Genomic DNA, 13,807 nt, shown 5'->3' with positions numbered 1-13,807 from the left:
AGGTTAATTTGTTATGTTCATATTTTGAAACGTGAATTTAATGTCCATTGTCAGCTTGGGTCTTTGACTCTGACTTCTTTAAAAAACAAATAAAACGCTCTACTCAAAAACAGTTTCTAATTCTCTTTGGTTGAGGTTGAGCTGTCTCGGTAAGTACTAACATTAATGTCTCCTAGGGTATCGATGCTGACAGGCCACTGTTGCATTTTGCTTTTTTTCCCCTTCACACTAACATTCCCTTTTGCTAAATTCGATGGAGTAAATCAATCCAACTGCAGCCGTGTTATTCTCCTTGGCGGGAAGATTTTACTCCAAAGGCAAGGAATGTGGAGGATTTTTAAAGAGAATGAAAAATAGATGGGCAGCAGGGGCTACCAGACAAAATGAATGGTTGACAGCAGTCCGTATCCGGTTGCTCAGGGCAACTAGGAAACTGTTACTGTTGAGCCCTGTCAATTATTTTCACAGAGTCCTGTAAGTTTGGCAGATCATTTTGTGATCATTTGTTTTGGTACAGCACTGCAGTTTTACCTTTGTGACATGATCTTGAAGGCATCTGGAAGATAGCAGTTGATGTTCTCCATCTGGAAAGGGTCAGCGTCGCAGATCTTGTCGTCCGTTCGGCCATAGTTGGCACTTTCGATCATTATGACATCACTTCCTGGACACCGCAGATCGATGGGGTAACCCTCACAAGACAGCTCTCTCCGTACTAAGCCAAATGGCAGGGCGGCTCGACTGAACCCTGAGGGAGAAAAGAGAGAAAGAGCTCTATCAGTGCAAATCGAAGGGAGTTGTGTATTTGAGCTGACACAGAGAAAGACGGCATGAAAGAGAGAACACACAAGATATCAGAGCTGGATTTACAAGATGTATCTAAAAGCAGCATATTGTGCATGTGCATCCCTTTTTATTCGAAAGGCTGTTACTATTTAGAAAGACGAATCACGCTGATCTGAGGAAAGCGAACCTGGGATTGGACTACTAGCCTGACATACATCAGTATATTGAGTGAACATTTTAGATCTCAACCGCACCAGTGAGCTAATGGTGTTAGTATGTCATCCCTGCGCCTAACTGGTCCTGGAAAAAATCAATAATTGTCATTAAAGTCTTGTTTGTCGGCTAAAATGTCTGGAGCATTGTAACCTCTTACGACCGTCTATGTACAGTAAAAACACTAAGACAACACTAATAAGAAAACCCAACAGCTGCTGTGATGGTGAGAAAAAGATATAACTTCATTAAGAATTCATTTTGTGCTTTTTAATTTTTTTTTAAACAGTCTGCCACCCCAGTTTTGTCATTTTTGCTGTGTTTCATATCGGTATGGGACCACACAGCACATCACTAGAGACTTGTGGTTATCTTGCAAAGCTCATTTTTCTACGTGAAATGAAGAAGTACAACAAGCATCTGTACAACATGACTGTCATTTAATCCACTTTGCTTGCAGACAATCGAAGTGCAAGATATTGAGAGTTCTGTGTGGTGTGTATGTCTACTACATACATAACATACAGCTATTTCACATGTTGAAAACCATCTATGTCCCGAACGAGGTCTAGTTCTCACAAGACAAGGAAGGAAATTAAACATTGTCCCAACTTCTTGTGCACTAATTTGTTTGGCACCTGGAAAAGTCAAACTGATCCATATATGCAGTTGTTTTTTTGTTCATGTTGTTAGATACTCTCTGTGTGGAAACAGTTAACTTAAAGCTTCTGACTTCAGCTCTGATAAATCGACCTAACAAGGCCGGGTTTATTTTCCCCTATTGGACGCTTCATCAATTAACTACCAATATAATTATCTTAGTCTGATTAAATGCTATGCTATAACGGCACTAGATTAGCCTTCTGTATTGTGTCCCTGGCCGGGAAATACTACTGTGGCATTTTATAAAGGAAGATAAATGTCAGTTTGTATTGCATGATCCCCTGTTTGTGCACCAATCAGGCAAACATTTTACTCTCAGGGTGATCAAAGGATGTATCTGTATAGACGAGGGCAGCTTGTCTATTTAACCTCTATAAGACTTCATTTGTTCAAGAGCTTACAACCATCTAAGTAGGATTTTCTTTTCTCTATTTGTTCTTTTTGACAGCAAACTTGTGACCAATAGGCATGAAAAGATAAAGGCTTTCACATATGATAGGTTTCGGCCATATTTCATTTTTCAACAACTTCTCCCTCTAGAGTCAAAAGGAAAACGCTTAAGGTGATAAACAATTTATCAAAGAGGTTGTCTTGAGAGAAAAAACCCAAGAGGAGAAATATAAAAACACACCATGTTAGGAACAAGTCTTGACAGCCAATCTTGAGTTGATGTCTATGCACTTCAGCATAGCTCCTTCAAGTCAGCAATACATTGTTTAGATAGTAACTATAAAACCTGGGTAAAACATTAATCCATGGTACTGCACCTCTTTTTAATACTCATTGTCCTTCTATGTTCAAACTTCAATAATTAAAGTGAAAGTTGAATAATTTAAATAGCTATCAAATCCACAAGTGAAATAAAAATACATAATATATCCCACTGATGAATTAAATATCAGTATTTTCTTAAACAAACAGTTCTTTTATTTCTATTAAATTTGCTGAATCCTTTGTTGTCCTGCTAAAGAGGTCAAACACACTACACATGGATCAATTGTGCAGCAGTTATGTATGACTGGGTGGGATACATTACCCTGCACTGGCCTATTTAAGGCTGGAAGTCAACTGGTTCTTGGCCCATATGCAAGACCTCCGAGTTTGATCTCCAAATCCGCAGCTGAACCCGCTGATGCTCTGTGTCCCAGGAACACTGTTATAACACTTAAATCCCACAGCAGAGCCTTCACAATCTCAGCTTCTGGTTTAAAGATTTAGAATTAATGCAGTCTCTCTGCTTGAGTAGGAAACAGACTGGTGCAATGAGGAGATAAATGCGTACTCAAGGATACTGAAATGCACTAAGCAACTTTTCAACCATGCCTGTGACAGGCCCTGTAATAACGGTGAATTTTTGTGTTCAAATCTCTGGAAATCTAACTAAATTGCTGTCATCCAAGCACACTTTATTAGCCAGCTGGGTGGGTGCATCATGGACCAAAGCACACTCGTAAACAACCTCAAAAAGCCTCTCCCCATTGATTAGGCCCGAGGCTGAACTACTTTTCACTCTGGTGTCGGATTATATTTTTGGTACATAGTAGATGAGTGACAAGGGCAAATCCACAGGACACCCAATAGTTCAGCCAACAACGGCCAAATGTTAATGTCTACAATTAAGTCAGCAATGTTTTCGCCATGGTTTGCACTATTATTTATTTAATTCTGGAGACTCCTCAGAACATATCTCATCCAAACAGTGGTTGTGTGACCCAGCTAAATAATTTCCTTCCATCGCATTTATATTCAGAAGTGTCCATTAGTGAAACAGGCAAAAATAGTTTATACTGCTCCGCTGACATATCAAATTCAGCTCCCGCTATAATGATTTTTGTATAAGTTCTTCTGTGTTATATAATGGAGGGTTTATGTGACAACTTCATATAAATCCTCTTCCTCAGTTTTTATACAGACATTATGAAGACAGAAAAACACCATCGATCATTTTTTGGCACGAAAAGGCATTGCAATTACAAGAGAATAATGTGATCCCACACAAACAAAATACAATACTTACTGTGTCACTTAACAAAATTAATTAATTATTCAAATGAGCCAGAAAAGTAATCATTATTATGCTCATGGGGTCATTAGCATAACTATTAAATGAGTGCATGATATGAAAATTATTTACTTTCAATACGGTAAAAGTCAACCATGCCGAGAGTATCAATATGGATATTAAAGCTGGATATTAAAATATGGAACATCACTTTTCCTGTGCGCTCGTTCTGATGATGACTTGTTGCTAAAGCCTGTTTTATAGCCCTTTTAACTTCGGATTTTTCTCCGAAGGGGAAAAGGCTGCTGAGCAAACAAAATGGCGCGCACCACTGGTACATGGTGTAAAAACAGAGCTGCAAGACAGAGGAATTTTCACCAGAGTTTGTCCTAGGTTGTCACACACATACACATGGTTTCAGACCCAAAGGGAAACTCAGCACCCTCCTCCTCGGCAGTAGAACACACTTCAGACCTCCTTGAAATATGAGATGTTATTTCACTAGCTTTGATGTACCTTGACTCTGTGATCATGCATCCGAACCAATGACAAAGGCTTAAAGGAGCGATGCTTATCAATTGAACACCTGAAAAGGAGGAGTTTTACATTCTCTACACTAATTAAATGCCAGGGAGCAAAAGGATCAAGGCAGAGTCAATACACTATTATGTGGGAAGCTCATTGTGTGACCATGGCAACATCGTGCACCAGAGACATTTCTGGTCAGATCCTTATCATGGCCATGCCAATACTAATCACGCATTCTGGTCACCCATCCCACCCACCACCAGCACCACTACAAAAGCATTTAAATTCCTCTTCATCTTCTATGTAGCAAGCATTTAGCGGAGAAATGGACCGTGCCATTGCATAATCCTAACTATTCTTTCTTTCCACCCACAGACTGAAATCACATTTTTACAACACGTTGAAATTAAAATGATAGACATTTTACTGTGTACTAGGAAGCAGCTGTTCAGTTTCTTGAAAGCACATGGTCACTAAACCTTTTGACACATGCTTATTGTACATGATAGTAATTGACATTGATTGGTGCACAGGACCTCTATTTCCATGGGTTATAGCACTTTATTACACCAATGAGGATCCTCAATTTAAAGCTTCCCAGAATGGCATTTACTACCATGTGTAACCTTTGCGATTACATTAAACCCGTACAGAATCTGCAGCTGAAGAACTGCATGAATCTCCAGTATGTAAAGTGGATCCATTATGTGCCGTCTCTTTGGTGCTGTAATGTTTTAATTCATTTTTTTTCCCCGCAGATGAGCCAAATCAATTGGAAAGTGACCATCTGGTAGGATATGAGTGTCACTGAAGCAGAGTTAATGAAGAAAATGTCTTCCTATTTCACACAAACGAGGTGTCATTAGGATCTTCATCAGCCATGCAGAGACCTTCTCCTGTGTAGTCCCTTGAAACTAGACATTACCATGATCAAACCCAAAGGGACAACAGACATAAAGAACATGTTGAGTACACACAGATAAATCACAGCCTCTGAATAGCCATATGTTTAATGAGGGCAACAAACTTGAATCTTTTTTTCAACCAGAAGTTTTCCCACATATCGTATTGCTGTTCAGGCGGCATAAATAAAAAATAAACTTTGCTGTTTTTCATCAGGACGATCTTGCCTCCAGTAAATGTTTTTTATATCAAAATGACCCTTTGGAACTTGAATTACTCATGCTTCAAGAGTAAGTCCAGGGGCAAAGCAGAGGCTGATCAAAAGGCCTATTCAGCAACTCACGCTGCCATCATTGTGGCGAGAGCACAAAAGAGATCTCCAGATTATTTTGATGTGAAACCAGATAATTTTTCTGTCGCGAGCCAATGAGAAATGTGACGGGGACGCTCCGGATGCTTGTCGCCTTGCGTTAACGCAGCCCTTTGATTTTCCATTGCTGATGAGAACTAAACAGCTGCTTGTAAATGAGCTAGCATTTCTGCCTGGCCCGCCATTATTCTGCACCCCTGAGCCGACAAGGTCGCTTGCTGGGGGAATTTGGGGTGAAAGAAAAGTGTGGCCTATAGCATTAGCTAGGAGCCACAGGAAACGCAGCTTGAGTCCTCCAGGTTCTGCCACCCCAACCCCTACCCCCTCCTCTCTATGGTACAAGCAAAAGAAGTCTGTGAAGGAAAAGAAACCTTTAAGTCAAGACTCTTCCAACAGTGCTGATTCTATAATCCAGAGATATCCTTTACAACAGCATGTATTCTTAAGAAGTCAGGTCCACACAGAGGAGGAGAAGAAAGGAAATATTGCATATATCCTGCAAACAGCAGGGTACGAGGTAGACTGCTGACTTTGTGTGGCTATTCTGCAAAAGAATTACACTACGGGTTTTTGAAAGATATTATTCCTTTGAATTTCCTAACATTAACTTTAATTCAATACTTTGTTTCTATTTTTTTCACTCTGTGTGTTAAAGGCTGATGTCATTCTTTGGGCATGGCTAACAGCAAACGACAGTCAATTATGTAGAGGTTTTTTCTCCTCTGTAATTCAGACCATAACATCTGTAGATTATTAAACGCATGGACAACCGATGTTAAAACTATGACTTGTGTGGTACAGATTACACTGACGTGACATTTTAGCTCAGTTTGTGAGAACCCAAGGTTGTGCTGTTTTTTATTATTATATCAGCACAATAAACGCTGCCTGACTGAAAAAATTGTCATTTGAACAAAGCCATTGTGGTATTGTTTAATAAAATACTGTTATGTAAACTAAAAATCTAGCCATTTGATACAGCATAAAAAAGACAAGAGTTTAGTCTCCTAAAAAATGTTGCATAAAATGAAACTGCATTGAAAAACTTTACTTATAATTATCAAATGATGACAATGTTAACTGTTGGAGATAATGCAAGAAACATACTTATTTTAACACAAACAAGATTTCATGCATACATCATTAAGAATGCAGTTTAGTCAAATTTTTTCCCATTTTTGCTGTAGGAAACAGCGTTTCAAGCTATGTAGTGTCAAAAATATGTGGAATACTCAGTGATGTTTGGTCTTTGAAACGTACTTGCACAGAGAGAGGGAGACAGGAAGAGAGAGATATTGGGAGAAGAGGAGGCAAAGAGCAGCAGGGGAACGAGCATTCCAGCCTCATTTGTATTCTCCACCATCCAATTCACTCCAGTTCATTTACATCTCCGCTACTTCCATAGCAACAGCAGGGGGGCTATCAGGAGCATCTTTGATATAGGTACATGACTGAAAAATATCTTGTCATTTCTCTCTGAAAAGACGCAATGAAAAAAGACTCCCCAGGACACACACACATCACCCATTTGGTGTTTAAGTGAGCTTTTTAATCAGAAATGTACTCTCTAAAGGGACCGTTTCTTAGATTAACGCAATTCCTCACCCACCACTATCACTTGTAGACATATAAACCTGCATAGGGAAATACATTTTTTTCGTTGCAGTAGTACTTGATCATTTTAATGTGTTAGAAAAACAACAATGACACCAGCAAAGGCTGGTCAAAAAGGAAATAAAGTTTTCTAATTTCCCTTTTCTAATCCGGAAGACTTTGAACAAATATAAGCATCAAGTGATGCCGCAAGACAAAATGAAAATGCTCTGCACCAGCATGAAAAAACAGCCTCATCAAATTCCATGTACACTTGTATGTAAATCAACCTTAAGGCCTAATTAAGCTCTATGGGGCTCATCAAGGTCATAAATCCGTTTTTTTTCTTTTCTCATAATGCATTATTGACTTCACATCATCTGCACATGTCGGCTGACTGCACTCGCACTAGCACACAATGTCATCTCACTGTCTAATATCGGATAGCCCTGGGGCCAGGCGGTGTGTTTTTTTTGTGTGTGTGTGTGTGTTTGTGAGAGAGAGAGCGAGAGAGAGAGAGAGAGAGAGAGAGAGAGAGAGAGAGAGAGAGAGAGAGAGAGAGAGAGAGAGAGAGTGGGGAGTGCTTTTTAGGTCAAACTAAAAAGCAAGGACATCTTCTGGTAGTGAAATGGCTGCAATGACCATCAAACAGTAAACTGTGTCCTTAACAAATCATCACTGGCATATTTCAGACTCAAATTACAAAACAATAACAAAATTATGAACGATAGGTCAAGGCATTGTGCCCATTGGGTTAGAGTACATTTGTTTCAATTCTATGATCAAGAATTTAACCCTTAAATTTGAAGTTGTGCTGACTGCACTTTACATGTGTTAGTACAGCACTAATCCTATGAGTCATTGCTCAGTAGAACTGATATAGTGCAGTCTCTGCCTTTTAGTGGCAGCAAGCCCTTTGGCCCTCATTACTCAGCCTTATCATTGACACAATTTCCAAAGATATCAAGAGAAATAGAGGTTAAACCTTACGTGAGTCATATTTTTTTCTAAAGAATTTTTATACTGGACTTGCTATGCGCTTGTCTTCTCTTCCTTTGGTCTTTTTTATTTCTACATTTTCCATTTCAAGTAATGAAAAATGGTCAGACATTCATTGGGTAGCACAGACTTCCTGCTCTGCTCCAATGAAGCGTTTGATGCTCCTCCATTCAATAAGGAAGCATTTCCCAATGGGTCACCAGTGGCAGAACACACAAATGGGAAGGGTCCATCTGCTTGGTTTGCATTCCCAAAGTGCACTTCCTCAAGCAGACCACAGCAGTGGTTCCTCTTACCGACACTCGGCCCTCATGTGTATGCATTTGTGCCACATTATTCAGCTAGTGCTTCTACTGACCCCCGCCTGGCATTTAAATTCCCTGACCAACTGGGAAGTCATGCCCTGATGACACGACTGCTGCTTCAACTGAATTCTTCATGCAGCTCTTATTCAGACTAAACTGCAGAACCTGCCTGCTCCCAGGTTAGGTTGATTTCTATGTGTCACTATGTAACCCTATTTTACTCTGATAGACTAGTCTAGGCTTTTGTCTCCTCACTAGTACTAATACAGAGTAGTTATCTCTTCTTTTCCAGAGGTGAATTAATTGTTATGACACGAAAAATAAGGATTCAAATAGGTTAACCTCGCTTGAATCTGGACCACATACAATGCCTGCTTCTCGTTCAAGCCCCCACATGTCACAGCAGGGGCACTTGGAAGTTATCATTTAAAGATTTATCAGATGCCCCTCATGCTTATCGGCCTTTGTTATTGCTTGTAAGCTATTAAAAAATAATTTTGGGAATTGTGTGTGTGTGTGCGTGTGTGTGTGTGTGCATGTTGGGGAATGGGAGGGTAGGTGGGGGAATTAACAAGAGGAAAAATTAAGCAAGAGGCAATAGTTCATCTGAGAAATCCTTACAAACTCAAATGGGCTGATTCAAAATGATGGATATCCAGAATCACAATCAGCTTTATGGCCAAGTAAGTGTGTACACATATTGATTTGTAACATCTCCACCGAGCAAATGTGCCTTTGAAGACTATTTTTCCGTCAGCCCATAATTTATTTGAGAGGTGGGCTTAAGAGCAGAGGCCCAAGCCCTTGACATACGGCTGCACTCAGGGGTCATTATGACTCAGAAGGTCAAAAGCCGAGTCACTCGCGGTCAAGTCGGGGTGATTTACCAGGTCCTAAATGGCCGGACCTGACGTGTATTACGTGTGTCAGCAAGTAAACCCACACTTCATGACTTCTTTGCTCTTAATGATGGCCGACAAAAATGGAGCAATGAGCTGTAACATGTTATTATTGAATCATATTTTAGCAGCCTTGGCTTGGGTTAAACTGGGGGAATCTTTACTGCAAAGAGAAAAATGTAGGATTTTCAACAAAAGTGGAAAATACTCAATGTACCAGTGAAGCTCTATAAGTTAACAAGCTTCATAAATGGGCACTCAGAGTTCCTTCAAAAGGCCCTGGTTCTTAATCCTTTATATTTATGGGCGTAGTTTCACCACCCCTGGTTTACAGGAGCCTCTTCAGGATTTATAGCTGCTCTAAATCAGGACTGAAGCACGAGGACAAAGAAGATTCCACTAAGGGCAAGCCAGGGATATCTTGCATCTGACTGTCTTGAGTGAACTGTAAAATCTTAAGCCTTTGGATATATTTTGTCTTCCTGACAGAATCTTCTATTACAAGTTCCGCAATCGGTTTTCATCGCATGATGTCTCAAGCAAAACCACTCTTTCCTGAGCTTCAGAGAACATGCCTTTCAACAGCATCCTCACAATGAAAACGTGATTACATACCCCTTGAACATCTGCAGATTGTTGCTGTTTACATTAGATATTTCAGCAGATATGGGATGGAAAACCCACTGGCATGAGTCAATGGTTTCATAAATAGCAGTTCTCCACTCCACTTCAATGCATTCATCCCTCTGTTGCGCTTGATGCTCAAATCAGACGGAGCAGAGGGACTGAATTGCTCACATTGATAAAAACATGTTATTCACAGTATGACACAGCATGCACAATAACAGTTAATTCATAACAGTTTTGAATCTTGGCATCCGTCTCCATTTCAGAGACGAAGCTAAGGCCTACACAGGTAACCATTGAAATCCCGCACTCCGTGTGACTTGAACACTGCAGTCTAATCACTTTCAAATTCCAAAGTATTACAGAAGCAAACAGGAAACCAAGCTACATTTGCCCTTTGACCAGCTGAGCTGGCTCATTTGTCTGGCGCGAGGTGTACATGCTGCTTCCTGGTTTATAAAACCATCTAGACTGGATAATCAAAAACATTCTCCTCATCTGCCCCTTCCGGACTTCATCAGCAGTCCTTGCATGAGGTCTGTCTGCAGTCCTTGATGTCAACTACACAGGCTCTAGCAACATAAAAATATATCAGAACTAAAGAGCCTTTACTATTTCTATTATCATTCTGCTAGTTTCTCAATGCACTTGCCTTTCATAGTACACATAGTAGACCAGAACCTTTCAAATCTGATCATGCAGCAAGTAAAAGGCACTGATTTTCATTCTGCTTCGGTACGAAACAAACATAGAATATAAGAGCAAACTACAAGTTTAAAACTTGAGGCACATCTCTGACAAATTGAAGCCTACTTACAAAAAGATGCCCACATACTGTTAGTCACATCTGCTATGGCCCGATCAGAGACAACCAACAAAAGAACAACACTATAAATGTTCCATGAATAATAGTTGTTTGGCTATAGACCGCTGCACTGGAGATTGATAAGTCATGTTTGTTTTCTTTCTGTATTTTGGATTCAGAAGAGTCTGGATGAGTTATAAGAACATATTTTGTAGATTGTTTGGGATATACTTGTTAGGGGCCCACATGTTTCTACCTGAGCAAAAACAAAGTGAGACAAAGCATGACGGTAAAATACCACGCAAATAGGGACATGTGGGTAGATGACTAATCTAGGGTGCGTGAGATCCCACCCAACGAGGGCCTCGTGAGACCCGTGTGAATGCCCATTATCCACAAAGATCAGCACCGAGAAGGATGGGAGAAGGTAGGTTTCACACCAAGTCTGAGGCTCTGTCACGCTGAAACACTCTCCTAGACAAGTCTGAAACCCAATTAGGGAGCATGTTAGAGGTTGAGCGCCGTGTCAGGCAACACAGTCCACAGTTGTTTTGTTTGAGAAGTCTGCAAGTCTTAATTAAACAAATGGCCACATCTTTGCAAGAGTAAAAATAAACAGCAGAGGAACCTTAAACTAAGTACGAAGTTAAAGGATAAAAAGCCTCATAAAATTCCATTTACAGTGTCCCTCATATAACTAGCACATGGAGGAGTGCAACTGGACTTGAAACAATGCACCGCGCCTCCTGTCTGAACTGTCGTATCTGTGTCACGGCCGAGATCCCAGCATGAGTTATGGACGGCGACAGACCACAACAAACTAATGATGCTTTCCAAGGTTATCTCTGCATAAATAACCATTAAGAAGAATGCTGATGCAGCAACCCACAGACACAAAACATAGGCCTCTAGGATGGCATTAAAACATTTGCCAAGGGCACTGAGTTAATAATTATGAGCTTCATACATTCTGGGTTAGTGGAACATATTTTAACTGCCTCAGTAGCCGGGTGAAGGGAGGGACTGTGTTTGGGTGGGAGGGTGGCAAGATGTCAAGAGCTCCGCCATGCTCTTGCATGACAAACACCAACCTGGAGCCACGAGTGACAAAGCCCTAATCCTGAAAATCCCTCCTTCCTTTTCTGAAAATCCTAATGAGGATTTGAAGTGCTCGGCAGGGAGGAGACCCAGGGGCTGTGGTTACACCTTGCCACTGCTTGCTCTCCCTGTCATTGTCTCCTTATCTCCTTGTTGGCCAAGCCTGGCTGGCGATGAAAGAGACATGACAGCATGGTGGGCCTACGTACACAGGCCCCACGCCTGCCTGGCTCCACAGGAAGCCAGATTCCAAAGTCTGCCGCAAACAACCAGGATGACATCAAGAGGAAGGTTGAAATACAAAACCGACAGAAGTTATTTACTAAAGACACATGAGACAGAGGAAATATTCTCCCCTTTAGCCTTAACTGTTTTAATGCCGTTTCCAAAATAAAATAATTTGGTAGCTGTAGAAAAACTAGCTAAATTGGCACATAAAATGATAACCAAATAAATGATTTCTTTGTAATAACAAATTAGCTTTGGGCCAGCGTTTTCAAAGGGGTCAGGTTAGTGGTGTGTGGTGCCGCAGTGGGGTGCTTTTATTTTTTTTACAGACACAACTCTGGCACAAATTAGTACTTCAAAAGAACAGGCGTACTGCCCGTGGTTTCATAGTGACACTTGACAGATAGTATTTAGATTATCCTTCTTTTTAAGATAACATACACAAGCCAAACTGCTGAGAAAAAGGCCCCTAGTGGAGGAAATGAAAAGGATATTACCTATAAGCATAGACAGAGCTTTGTCTCAGAGGAAAAGGCTATTGATATCTGGAAGTTGAACTGATTGGATTTACCTGCTGGGTATTAATCGGTTTTCCATGACCACTATAAGCCTGCCCTTAAACAGTTCATTTCGAAAAAAACACAGGGCTTTTTTTGACTGTAAAAATATGGCCATTTTCAGAAAACTATATAAATATGCTTTCATGGTTACAGGAAAAGGCTAACCATAGCAAATAGGTGTTGGCGCGGCACTGGGCAGCCATGGATCCTGTCCTTGTAGGTTCTGTCTCAAAATAAGCCCTTGGCTTTTACTTCCAGTAATTACATTTTCAGAACACCTTGATTGTCTATTTCACTCCATTCACTTCGAGATGAAGGCTTTAAATCTCTTTTCCTTTCACACGGTACAAAAAGAGGACTTTTAAAGGTGCCCTTCCCTGTTACCCTTGAGAAATCTCAAGTACTTCAAACATTTCATGCTTTGAGGAGAAACAATAGTGTGGTTTCAGGGTGTACAGACGGAACAGAATTCTCCATGTCAGACGTGTTCAAACAAGTCCTGCCACTGGAACGCAGCTTTTATATCATGGCTAACACTTTATGGACCCCCTAAACTTTACAGATACTACCGCCCCAGGCTCCGTAGGAATGGAATGATAACATGTGATCTAGGGAAAACAATTTTTGTTGAATCATTGTTTCATTAAGTCTCCATCACCCACTTAACATTGCCTTGCTTTTATTGTATTTCTATAGAGAATGGTTCTATACTAAGTTGCCATACTGTATAAGCCAGCAATGACACACGATAACGATCTGGTGATATTTTCTGATCACTGACACTGATTTCAAAACAATAAAGAACATCCCAATAAAGTGAGGTGCATCAACACATAAACAATGGAACAGACTCATTTTCTCCTGATACGTTTGTAGGAGCATGTCCAGCTAGCTGCACACCTTGCCCTCCTTACCTCTTGACAAAGAATATTGCTCTGCTCTCCAAATCTGTCTCTGTAATCCTTTGAAGAGAGAGTGTGTCTGAGCTAGGTGAAAATTGTTATTCCGTCGCTGATACAGACAAATCCCTCCAACCCGACCAGACAGCACAAAATTATTTTTGGAAGACATGTGAGCCAATTCAACGTGTGTGTTGCAAGGGGGCAATGACCACAGTTTTGACATTTTTGCAAAAAAACAAAATTACACCTTCATCTAATTTCTAGTGGGTTGCTATGGTGACATCCGTAGAGGACTCCAATAGGACAAAAGGAAATAAACCTGCAGCATC

At 40.5% G+C, this 13,807-nt stretch overlaps 1 protein-coding gene across 23 annotated transcripts in view; it reads right to left on the bottom strand.

Annotated features, from left to right (window-relative positions):
- Positions 1-13,807, bottom strand: part of adgrl2a (adhesion G protein-coupled receptor L2a) — an 88,874-nt gene that overhangs the window by 51,299 nt on the left and 23,768 nt on the right. For all 23 annotated transcript variants that reach the window (XM_063891299.1, XM_063891300.1, XM_063891312.1 and 20 more), the window contains exon 3: positions 532-745. In XM_063891299.1, the coding sequence (XP_063747369.1) occupies positions 532-745 (214 nt within the window). The remainder of the gene's footprint in view (positions 1-531; positions 746-13,807) is intronic.

The sequence above is a fragment of the Eleginops maclovinus genome, chromosome 9 (genome assembly GCF_036324505.1).
Source record: "Eleginops maclovinus isolate JMC-PN-2008 ecotype Puerto Natales chromosome 9, JC_Emac_rtc_rv5, whole genome shotgun sequence".
Lineage (NCBI taxonomy): Eukaryota > Metazoa > Chordata > Actinopteri > Perciformes > Eleginopidae > Eleginops > Eleginops maclovinus.
Note: the sequence above shows the minus strand (reverse complement) of the source record. Positions and strands in the feature narration are given on the sequence as shown.